Source organism: Lepidochelys olivacea (assembly GCF_965140295.1).
Source record: "Lepidochelys olivacea isolate rLepOli2 genome assembly, chromosome: 9".
Taxonomy (NCBI): domain Eukaryota; kingdom Metazoa; phylum Chordata; order Testudines; family Cheloniidae; genus Lepidochelys; species Lepidochelys olivacea.
Window position 1 is genome coordinate 53,229,798 of NC_140419.1, and position 12,162 is coordinate 53,241,959.

Below are 12,162 nucleotides of genomic sequence, written 5' to 3' on the forward strand. Positions count from 1 at the left end.
ATAAGAATTAGAATTTATAATCCCTATTCCATGGTGAGATATCTTTGAGCTATAATGTATCTTAATTAAAACTATCTTTAGATTGCTTTTTGAGGAAAAAATTATCAAAAAAATCTGATTTAAATTAAAAAAAATCAGATTTTATTTAAAAAAAATCATTGATTTTTATCCAGCTTGTATTTAGGTGCATGGGATGTTGATGGAATAGTATTTTCATGCCTTTTATTACAGTGCAAGCAAATGGCATATTGCCTTTGATATCCCCAAATGAGTAGGGATAGCTGTCATCTTGCTTTGTTTTGAGCAGTATATTGGCTTCATATCTCAGAATGTGGCTGTATAACCTGACCTGATGCAACTGGGGTGATTGCTCCTTTCATGGCACAGTCTGTCTGTTAAGTTTCTTTCCTCTCTACTTACCACCCACAGCCTCCATAATTGGGCATGTTTAGTGTTGCTCATCTGCAACCATCATCTACTTCAGGATTTACCAAGTTTTGCTAATCATAGGGCAAACTCCTGGCACCTATTGGAGTCAATGGGAGTTTTGCCACTGACTAGATAATGGCCAGGATTCCATCACCCTAATGTTTATATACTCCAGCTCATGGAAGCCTTGAGATCCTTTGCTATTGTTGCCCCTTTGGCCTGAGTGGTTAGCCGATATATGGGGCCTTGTTGAATTGTTTTCATTGACCTACCTCTGCTCCAATTGAAATCAGAACCAGAGGAGAGTCAGACCATCACTATGCATGCTGGAAAATCCTGCCACCACAGTGTGACTTCAGGCCCGATATGTTATATGGGAAAGGGAGTGTCCATAATAAATATCACATTGAAAAAAAGGGCACTAGGTCCCATTGTGTGACAGAACAGACTCTGGAATGGCTCTAGAACCATCATTCACATTTATCAAGGACAGCTGGTGGGACCCACAAATCCTCCACATTTTGAAATTCCCCAGGCACATGAGGAGAGCTCTCAAAGATGCACTGACTTATAGTTGACGGGAGGGGAGGAGAGTGGGTGAGGCAAAAGCTTCCAACAACAGAATATAATCGCCTTTGTTTCGACAGGCATTACTTACCACCTTCACTGGATGGTCTGGATCAATGGAGCTGATTATCACTTACGGCAAGTCTTCATGGGGTCTGTGATTTCAGGTCTTGTCAGCGTGTAAAACTGATGAACAGTTGTGAAAAACTAATAAGGACAGAGAGAAACAGGGAGTGGCAAATGTGGGGATGGAGATGCTAATACAGCACAGTGTACATTTTAAATCAGACTGCATTTATCAGTCAAGCTATGCAGCAGGGTGCGGAGTAGTGTGAATCAATGCCCACCTGGACCATGCTCAGGGAACCCACAGCCTTGCCAAGGAGGGACAGGATGAACATGAGGGGAATGGAGTCTGAGCAGCAGGAAAAGGAAGCACAACAAAGGAGCAGGAGGAAAGACAATGGCCAGGATCTAGGGAGTTAGGTGTGCAACTCACATTGACTTTCAATGGCAACTGGGAACCTAACTCCCCTAGGGATCTTTGAATCTCTCACCTAATATATAACAGGGGCATAAAATTCTTTCTGATTGGTCAGCTGACAATTTATTACAATAACTTTGACTCAGTGGCCTATTCATTGTGAGGACTCTTACTGGAGCCATGTGGCAGCATTAGCTCACCACCTTGTCACGTGACTGGGTTAGCCAATGCGGTCCACTTTATAAATGAGGCTAGTACATAAAACAAAGGAGCTGGTGAGGATAGATTAGGAATTCATTCTTTATCAACAACAAAAGCATCAAGCTTGGTCTCCAATCTGTTCCCTTAGATGTGACAGAACACACACTGAAAACAGTCAAGGACAAGTGCCTTAAAATGTACTCCTCCTGTCAGAATGAAACGACTTCTGAGAAGCTATCTGGCACACTGACCTGACTCCTAAAACCACTCTTACAATTCCCACCAGCTGCTCAGTGCTCTCTAAAACAGCTGTTGTACAAATATACTGGCTCTCATTCATGTGTGTTTATCCCTTACACTCTACTTCACCTTCTGTTCCCACTGCTCCTTTTTTATATCCATCACCATAGTGAGAATTCTGCCACCTTTCCTTTCTTTGTTTTCTGCTTGTGTATTTTGCTGCTTCAGTATCTGTGGAAGCAATATAAGAGCAAGATGGAATCGTATGGAAATGAACAGCACAGCACGCAAGCAGCCAGGTGTAGGAGTTGCATGAAGCTCCAGGAAATATTTACCAACAGTACACTAGGAGACGAGAGCCTCATTTGGAAAGTGTTTTCTCCCCCACTTAGGCCTGCTGTGTACCTTGTTTTTTGAAAAGAGCATAACAACCTCTTGGAAGCAGATGGTCAGATTAATTCCCTGGAGATGGTATACAAATGAAAACTCACTGGCTGAAAGATTTACTTTGTGCCTTTTTTTTTTTTTTTGGGAGGGGGGGAATGAGAATGGGAAAAGGGATTTTTCCTGTTTTGCTTTTATTTATCTTTTTTATAGATATAAAAATAGTTTTAAATAAATAGTTTACACTGGAATTTGCTCCGGGAAGACATCACAATCTCCATGACAGTGAACACACACACACACACACGCACACAGTCTCTCCTAGAACAGAGACCTCTAGCCTCCTGAGCCAGTGTTTCAGATGGAGATGTACTTTCACCAGCACAATCACTCCCGCCAGGCAAAGTGTTTTGCTCCAGAGACGAGCACAATTTCCTTGGTTTCCACACTGCTAATTCAGCTTGGGGAATGAGGAGACTTCTTTCCTGCAAGCTCTGAGTTATATTAGGTTCATGGGTACCTCCCCCTCAGTTTGATGTGGTTTAATTAAACCAGTCTTCAAATCCACAGACCTTGAAGAACTGTTACTTCTGGTGTGTGAACTGTTTCACTGTCCTTTCGCTCTCCCTTTTCAGTTCCTCAATGTGAGCATCTAAGCGTTCCAGGATGCGCTGAGATCTCACTTCTTCCTCCTCCAAAAACCTTGCTGCTATTGAGCCAATCGGAGCTGTAGGCAGGGGGCACTAAAGGAAAACAGAGATGTTAACAGGGCTCATGGGCACAGAAATAAACTGCAGCCGGAGGCTTCAACACATGCAATATTCTGGCATTTGACTGTGAGGGGAAAAACAGTGCATTTAATTCAAGTGAAACTGTACTGAACCACAAGCAGTTTCTACATGTTGAGAGAACCTAGAATCTAAGTTATGTCATTATTGACCTTTATTGAGGTAGCAGATTAAGAATCTTAAAAGGTCAGCTGGAAACAGCGACGTTCTAAAAGTAAGGCCCCGGGCGGCTAAGTTAACAAATGACTTAGAAGCAGAAGCCCCATTGGAAGACCTATAGCTGGGATGTCTGCTCTTAAGTCCCTTGCCACACAGCAAGGGGCTAGATTCTGAATCAGAAAGGGACAAGGCCCTCAGGACGCCGCAAAAAGCCAGAAGTAATAGGAAATCAATAATGCAGAGATTGGGTGTGCTTCCAGCCTGTCTGTCACAGTAAAAGAGTGCCAGCCTGAAGGTCAGCAAAAACAGGATTCCAGCCATACTTTCAAAAGGTACAGCACTACATGAGCTGGGCCAAGTCAGGCACCGGGGTCTCATGCTTAGACAAGTCACTGATACAACAATACAGTCCTATTTTGCTAGTTGTGGGGCACACAGGGAGAGATACTGACTCTCCAGGTAGCTTCAGCCAGGCTCCAACAGCAGTGAAAAATCCCATAACACTATCTTGGCGCATGTAACTGCTCTTCATAACAAGGAATTCACATATCCAGGGCTGGGTGGGAGCTACTATTGCATGGAAAATGACTTCCACAGTTACCTACCCGACCACTGCACTTCTAGGGGGAATCCTGGTCCCTGGGAAGTCAGTGGTAAAATTCCTGTTGACTTCAATGGAGCAAGGATTTCATACTCAGTGCTGAACTTTCTACACAGCTTTAGGGTAACTCAAGACTATGAAAGAGGTTATATAAAACCACTGTCTAATGCAAGTCTGAATCATTACAATGGTTTTATTACGTGAGTTTAGCCACCTTTTCCCGTCCATATTACTCACCCACCCGCCGCTGCCTGTCTCTTGCTACTGCGGGAATGAGTTTCTGAGCAGACTATGAAGTCCCTGCTTTCTGTTATGTAATGTTCAAGGAGGCAGTACGGGTTTGTGATGCACAATTCCCATGTAGCTGGGAGGAATGTGCTGAGCTCCCATCACACTCCTATTCAGCCAGCCCTTGTTGATAAATTGCCATGTGTTCTTTCAAATAAAAAGAGAAGCTGGTTCTGCCACTCACTTGCCTCCCCCAGACAGCTCACCCCCTGAAAGGGGGACATTTCGAAGCTAAGTTTTAAACTACATTAAAAATGAGGGGAGACTTTCAGAGAAGGAAATGTTGGGGGAAGGGAAGGGGAGGTAAAATATGAGATCAGGAAGGAGCTGTTGTCCATCAGGGAAAGCCTGCCTTCAATTTCTTGGTAAGAGAAGACAACTGGGTGAAATCTAAGAGGCTTTCTCTGTATGTGGAAATCACCAAGACAGAAAATCCTGGCCTTTCACGGATATGCAGGGGCTAGTCTCATCCAGTTTACTGCCACTTCTCCAATCACCGTTTTTGGGGGTTTTTTTTGGTGACAAATGCTGCCTGCTGGCAACCTCCCTTTCTCTACTAATGCTGTAGGGGAGTGATCTACCAGGGGCAGCCCTTTAAGAGCCATAAAATGGTGACAAATTACAGTGTGTGGGTTGCAGAGAACCAAAAAACCCCATGTGCCCTCCAATCAGTACTAGGAAAAATATGTGAACTAATTGCCTACCTCAGAAACTTGATTTCATCCCCCCCATCCCCTATATTTTCAGCATAGCAGTTTTTCCTCTCCTACAAAATATTAAATGTCTGAGCCAAGTTTCACCAAACAGATACTGATACAGAATATTTAATAACTGAAGCAGGTTGCTTCCGTCAGTTGGTACACAACTCCAGTATCAAGGGAGAAGTTCACTACAGGCTGAACCAACTCGGAGTTTAGAATTCGTATTTCAGCAGAAAGTCTTGCCCCAAAGTGTTCTGGGAAATAATCTTATTCCAAACCGTCATTCTAGTTATTAGAGTATTCATCATCCCAGTACTATTAGTTTTCCTGGCTTTGGGTTACAATGTACCTCTACGTGCACACACAGTATAGTGGTGTTTAAAAGGTGGTCTCTGAAACCTGCTTATATTTGTCATATAAGAGAATAGAGAATCCTGACTATATCCCTTCTCTCTGAACAGTGACCAACAGCTCCTATATTACTACTTACCAAGGGCACAAGTTCTCTCCGTTGACTGGAGACTGACTTCCTGGATGTATCGTCAGTGAAATCTTGTTTTCCATCCAGCACAGGGGACAAAGGGTCTGTTCCTGGCAGCGAGTCAGAGGACAGGGATTCCTTAGAGCTGCTCCTACTGACATGGGGGTTCGATCCGCCTGATGCATCTGACACAGCGCCCATCCCAGGCAACACATGGTGGGCTTTCAGATTCTGGATCTCCCCTTTGTAGTGCTGAATGGTCTTTTCAAGCCTGGCCTGCAGTTTCCTTTTTTCTTCCTCATGTTTGTGCTGCAGCTCCTGGGTTCTTCTGGAGAGCAGGACAGAAAGCATAAATCTAAAATCAGGATAGTTTGGCTCTGTTTTACAGATCTTATGCAAGGGCTTTTTCTTGGAAAAGTTCAGAGAGGTTAGTCCTCACTTTCTTAATAGGCTTGGTGATTCAAACTGGCTGCTATCACTTGTTTTCACAAGGCCCCAGAAGTACATCCAGTCTCCAGGGAATTCACAACACCACTTATTCTATTGTTCTAGTCATTTGAAGTATTACAGTCTGTGGCACATCCTATTACGACCACAGCTTCCTGTACCACAGCTAATTCCTCCACAAAAACCAGTACAAGTTAACTGAGGAGAATGCATGCATGCTTCGAATATGTGCTAATTTTGCTACACAAAAGCAGCTAAGCATAGCAGCAATAAAGAGCACCAGTAAGGGCATGTCTACACAGCCTTCAACGGTGAGTTAGCAGTAAAGGGAAATCATGTCTTACTAATCTATTAGAGTTCTTTGAAGGGGTCTACAAACATGTGGACAAGGGGGATCCAGTGGACATAGTGTACTTAGATTTCCAGAAAGCCTTTGACAAGGTCCCTCACCAAAGGCTCTTACGTAAATTAAGTTGTCATGGGATAAGAGGGAAGATCCTTTCCATAGATTGAGAACTGGTTGAAAGACAGGGAACAAAGGGTAGGAATAAATGGTAAATTTTCAGACTGGAGAGGGGTAACTAGTGGGGTTCCCCAAGGGTCACTCCTAGGACCAATCCTATTCAACTTATCTGGAGAAACGGGTAAACAGTGAGGTGGCAAAGTCTGCAGATGATACTAACCTGCTCAAGATAGTTAAGACCAAAGCAGACTGTGAAGGACTTCAAATAGATCTCACAAAACTAAATGACACTTTACAGGGTATTCAGATTCAAAACACAGAGGATCCCCCTCTGGGCAAAACCTTAAAGTTACAGAAAACAGGAATAAACCTCCCTCTTAACACAAGAAAAATTCACATAAAACAAAAAGATAAACTAATCCGCCTTGCCTGGGCTGGATGGACCTTTGGTCTGACCCAGTATGGCCATTCTTATGTTCTTATGAAGGTGCAGCTTGGGCTCTGAAGTCCAGCCCCATTCCCTAGACTTCAGAGCCCGAGGTTGCACAGTCAAAGCGCAGTCTAAAAAGTTACTTTTAGACTGCTAGTGCAAGCCCCACTAATCCAATTCTGTCAACCCAGGTTGGGAGCCCCACTGTCAAATCCAAAATGCTGTGGAGACGTAGCCTAAGACGCCAGCTAGCACTGCAGAACAAAGATAACAGGGACTAAAAGCTATTGCTCCATTTAAAGCACAACAGCAAATTCCAGAATGGTCTTGTGTCAGAGTTTTGGGGTAGATATTCTGTACAAATGTGGCATCAGAAATCTATTCGTGTGCCTTCGACTTTCCTTTGTAATAGAACAAAAAACTGTCCCCATGCCATGCTCTCACCTGCATTCTGTATCCTTGATCTCAGTCACTTTGCTTTGCATTTGCTGCACGATGCTCTCATACTTGTCCCGACAGACCTGAGTGGAGAGCTCTAACTTCGCTCTAGTCTCTGCCAAGTTCTTCTGCAGTTGCTGGTTCTCAGACTCTAATTTATTTAGTGCTGTGGTGTAGCTTTCTTGAATGTCTGTTACATGGACATCTTTTGCCTAACAAAGGGAGAGATGTTGAAGTCAATCCAAACTTGTATTTTTCAGGATTTTTACAGAGATAATCTAGATCCAGAGCACAGATAAACCACGTTCTTCCTAGAACATATTCTAGGAGTCCCATTTTAAGGAGTGAAATTTCCAGGCTTTTTACTAGCAATACCACCTCCAGAGGGTAAATCAACTGCTGCTCTCTTATTGAGTCTGCAACCAGACAGAATGAGCTAAACAAGCAGAGATGTGAATTTCCTTCATTCATCTCACTGAGAGTGAACTTACAAGCCAAATTTGGGAGTCACTTAACTGCTAAATGACTCCTCAGGCACACCCAAACAAGTGTTTGCGCACTGGTGCGGCTAGATGTACTAGGCACCTTCCATTTATTTGAATGGGCTTTACATAGGGAATGACTTCTTTCCTGCTGCAGCAAAGTGGCAAAGTAAGGACTTGGGACTGACAAACATAGAATTCTGCCTCCAAGAACAAATTATAGACAAAAGAAACTCCCTCTGTGCAACCCCTCCCCTCCACACACACACGTAACATAGCCAACGCCAGGTCTGTGGGCATGAGCAGAAATGTATATAGTTCTGAAATACGACTTCCAATCTTTTCTCTGAGTTTCACACATTAATTACTTACGTTGTTAAGCCATTCAAAAGCAGGAATGGGTTGTTTGTACACAACTATAGTGATTCAGTTTTTGACATCTAGTTCTCTCCCTGCCCCCTTTTCTAACTGGGGAAAGGAAATTTCTATTTCCCAACTGTTTTTCCTCAATAGACTTTCCCCTTCTTTCTTTTTGTCCATTCACAGACAACCCCAAAGCTGTACCTTGGAAAAAGTTCAGAGACCACCAGTTAAGTCTTCAACTTGCTGATAGGCTTGGTAATTCAAACTGGCTGCTATCACCGTCTATTCTATTCTATTCGGGTTCTTACGATGCCCTTATGTCCACAGTATCTCAGCACTATCTAGTTGTGCATTAATCAATGAGACTAACATCTGTCACATGTGATTTGTTCTCTTTCTCATCCTCTACCCAGGTAGGAGAATTGTGTATGCAGCATACAATTGTGTGTTGGTGGGGTTGTCAGGGTTGGTGTTTTTTTTTGAAGAGGTCTGTGCGACTCTGGGTTTATATTAAAGAAAGCAGGTTGGACATGTGTGCCTAGCACTTCAATGGGAAATGGTGAGGTTTGGGATGGTCTTTAGTTCCTGGGAGTCTCAGACTGGCCCCGGAGAAAACTATTTCTCTTGCACAAACTGCAGACTTCCGACAACTTAGTACGTTTTAGAGCTGGTTGAAAAACAAACATTTGTATTCTCCATAAATAAATAAAATGCCCCAGAAATATCTTCCCTCGGAATGTTTCTGCTACTTCATTTTAGTGTCACTGATTTTACTTTCCTGTGCATTGCACAGGTGGGGAGTAACCCAGGCTGAAAGGATGTTTTGCTCTGAGAAGTCTCTGCATTAGTGACCAGTATATTCCACCCTTTATGCTAAGCCCCATCTTTCTCTCCCTCCCTATTATTCAGAACTGCCACCCACAGCGACATCTAGTGGTAGCAGCAAGTCAAATAGATTTTCTGTAAATTTACATGTTTTTCAATGCCACATTCCACCAGTGCCTACTGACTAAAGAGAGGGGGGAAAGTCTACCAAATTCCCTCTCACCAGGAAGTAAAATGTATTTTCAGTGCAGTAGCTGCAAGAGCCAGAGTACTTATAGCTCTCAAACTTGTGGAGGAGGCACCAGGGATTTATAGTTAGACTCTTGAATCTGCTCAGAGCTTGAAGGCAAGCTGATAAAAACATGGCATGTACTACAATGTGATGACAGGAGACAGCAGGAGCCAGTGGCTAGGGCACTGAACCAGGGATTGGGAGTCCTGGGTTCTATCCCCAGCTCTGCCACTGGTCTGATGGGTGACCTTGAGTAAGTCACCTCCTCCTTCTGTGCCTCAGTTTCTCCACCTGTGGATAATGTAACAGGGATAATGAAATCAACCTCCTTTCTCAAGTCCTTTGAAATCTACTGATGAAAAGTGCTGTATAAGAGCAAGCTATCATCATAATCTCTGGGTCTCACTTTCCTCAACTGTACAATGGAAGGGAATGATGCTTACCCAGTTTTATCAAGCACTTGGCAGCCTAGGTGTGGAAGGCGATATAAGCACTACTACTATTGCTACCATACAGCCCACCACCAGGACACTAGGTCATCTGAATTGCTATTCCACATTCCATACCCCCAACACACTAGACTCCACCTTCTGCAACATCTCAGAGAGGTGACGGTTCTCCAGCCTCAGGGTTTCCAAATGAACCAGAATCACCTGAGAAGACAGGATGAACACAAATAACTAATCAAAGACCTACATGCTATCTTTTCCCACTTTTAGCTCAAATGCTAATGTAGCTTAGGAAGAAAGTTCTGAGTTGTAGTCCCCACTAAGTTTGCAATGGCACCTGTACAACTTATTTAGTATACACAGTTCAAGCCATCCTATTTTCACATTGGTTTGTAGGATTTTATTGCCCGAGTCTAATTAATGTAAGAGATCTCAAATTGAATTCACAGAATCATAGAAATGAAGGACTGGAAGGGACCTTGAAAAGTCATCAAGTCGAGCCACCTGCACTGAGGCAGGACCAAGTAAATCTTGACCAGGAGTTTGTCCAGCCTGTTCTTAAAAATCTCCAATAATGAGGATGTTATAACTTCCTTTGAAAGCCTATTCCAGAGCTTAATTACCCTAATAGTTAGAAAGTTATTCATAATATCTAACCTAAATCTCCCTTGCTGCAGATTAAGCCTATTACTTCTCATCCTACCTTCAGAGGATATGGAGAACAATCAATCACATTCTCTTTATAAAAGCCCTTAACGTATTAAGGCTGTTAATCAGGTCCCACTCAGTCTTCTTTTCTCAAGAATAAACATGCCCAGTTTTGTTGACTTTTCCTCGATAGTCCAGATTTTCTAAACCTTTTATCACATTTGTTGCTCTCCTCTGGACTCTCTCCAATTTGTCCACATGTTTCCTAAAGTTTGGTGCCCTGAACTGGACACAAAAAGAAAAGGAGTACTTGTGGCACCTGGACACAGTTACTCTAGTTGAGGCTTCACCAATACAAGCAGAGCAGGACAATTACCTGCCATGTCTTACATTATGACGCTCCTGTTAATACACCCCAGAATGACATTAGTCTCTTTTGCAACTGCATCACACTATTGACTCATTCAGTTTGTGATCCCCTATAATCCCCTGATCCTTTTCAGCAGTATTACCACCTAGTCAGTTATTCCACTTTATAGTAATATCATCTGGACCACAATTCCCTGGTTTGTTTATGAAAATATCACGTGGAACTGTGTCAAAAGCCTTACGAAAATCAAGAGGTATCACTTCTACTGCTTCCTCTCTATCCGTCAGGCTAATAACCCAGTCAAAGAAGGAAATTAGGTTGGTTTGGCATGATTTGTTCTTGATAAATCCATGCTGACTATTCCTTATAACCCTGTTATCCTCCAGGTGCTTGCAAACTGATTGTTTAATTATTTGTTCCAGTATCTTGCAAGGTATCAAAGTTCACTGGGTCCTCTTTGTTCCCCCTTTTAAAGATAGGTACTATGTTTGCCCTTCTCCAGCCCTCTGGGATCTCACCTGACCTTCAGGAGTTATCAAAAGGGAATTTCTAACTGTTCTGAGATTGCTTCAGCTAGCTCCCTAAGTACCCTACGATGAATTTAATCAGGCTCTGCCAACTTGAATACATCTACCTTATCTAAATATTCTTTAACCTGTTCTCTCCCTATTTTGGCTTGTGTTCCTTCCCCCTTGTTAACATTAATTGTGCTGAATATCTGAAGCAAAATAGTCATTAAACACCTCAACTTTCTTGATGTTGCTTCTTAGCTCTCCTTCCCCTCTAAGTAAAGGACCTAGTTTCCTTCATCTTTATCTTGCTCCTCATGTATTTATAGAGCCTCTTCTTATTGCCTATTATGTCCTTTGCAAGGTGTAACTCATTCTGTGCTTTAGCCTTTCTGATTTTGTCTCTCCTTGCTTGTGATTTTCTTTTGTACTTCTCCTAAGCAATTCATCCATGTTTCCACTTTTTGTGGGCTTCTTTGTTGATTTTCAGGTCATTACAGAGCTCCTTATGGAGCCATATTGGCCTCTTAATATTCTTCCTATCTTTCCTTCGCACTAAGATAATTTGCATGGAGATCAAAATATGGATGGTTACTAAGAGGGGCTCCAGTTTGGATGGGATCACGAAGCCTTCCTCTGGTAATCCTCATTTGCTCATAATCTCCAGATCTACCTCAATGAACAGACTGACTTTCCAGAGACAGCAGCACCATTCTGCTCTTGTTTTAAGAGTCTCTAAATTGAGCTGAAAGCTGCTGCTACTTTGGTACCACATGGAACAATAAGTTGGTTCACCTTGATCAAGCAGAGATTGTCAAGAGTTCCTCTTTGCTCAAGGAAAGCTTCTCTACCCCTTTCCTTCCACACAGCTGACAGCCTAGGATAATGCCAGAGCTCCATAGACAGCTACAATAGGATCCTCCTCACCCAAATCAAACTCAGAAATTTTCTACACCCCTTTTAGAAGGAAAGACGAGTAATGGCTACAGGTTTGGTTAGGAAAGCAAGAGGCTGTGGGGGACACAACAAGGTTAGACAGCTTCCCTGGGAGGCTCTCCAGTCCCTTGCTTTGATCATGCCAGTCTCTGGATCCCACGGCTAAAAACACAAGAGGGAAGGAAAGCATTAGCTTAGCTGAAATACAGGACTCTGTGCTGCAACCCTCAGGGCCCCAAGGGCTGTG

General features: G+C 43.0%; 1 protein-coding gene across 4 annotated transcripts in view; it reads right to left on the bottom strand.

The window, feature by feature from the left end:
- Nucleotides 1-2,517: 2,517 nt before the first annotated feature.
- CEP63 (centrosomal protein 63) overlaps nucleotides 2,518-12,162 on the bottom strand; it is a 46,697-nt gene continuing 37,052 nt past the window's right edge. Inside the window, exons 12-15 of one of the 4 annotated variants that reach the window (XM_084639798.1) lie at nucleotides 9,591-9,656; nucleotides 7,108-7,313; nucleotides 5,333-5,651; nucleotides 2,518-3,048 (exon numbers count right to left, since the gene is read on the bottom strand). In XM_084639798.1, the coding sequence (XP_084495924.1) occupies nucleotides 2,890-3,048; nucleotides 5,333-5,651; nucleotides 7,108-7,313; nucleotides 9,591-9,656 (750 nt within the window). In that variant the 3' untranslated portion in view covers nucleotides 2,518-2,889. Of the gene's footprint in view, nucleotides 3,049-5,332; nucleotides 5,652-7,107; nucleotides 7,314-9,569; nucleotides 9,657-12,162 lie in introns of all 4 variants that reach the window. The other 3 variants (XM_084639797.1, XM_084639799.1, XM_084639800.1) reach the window with 3 other exon arrangements.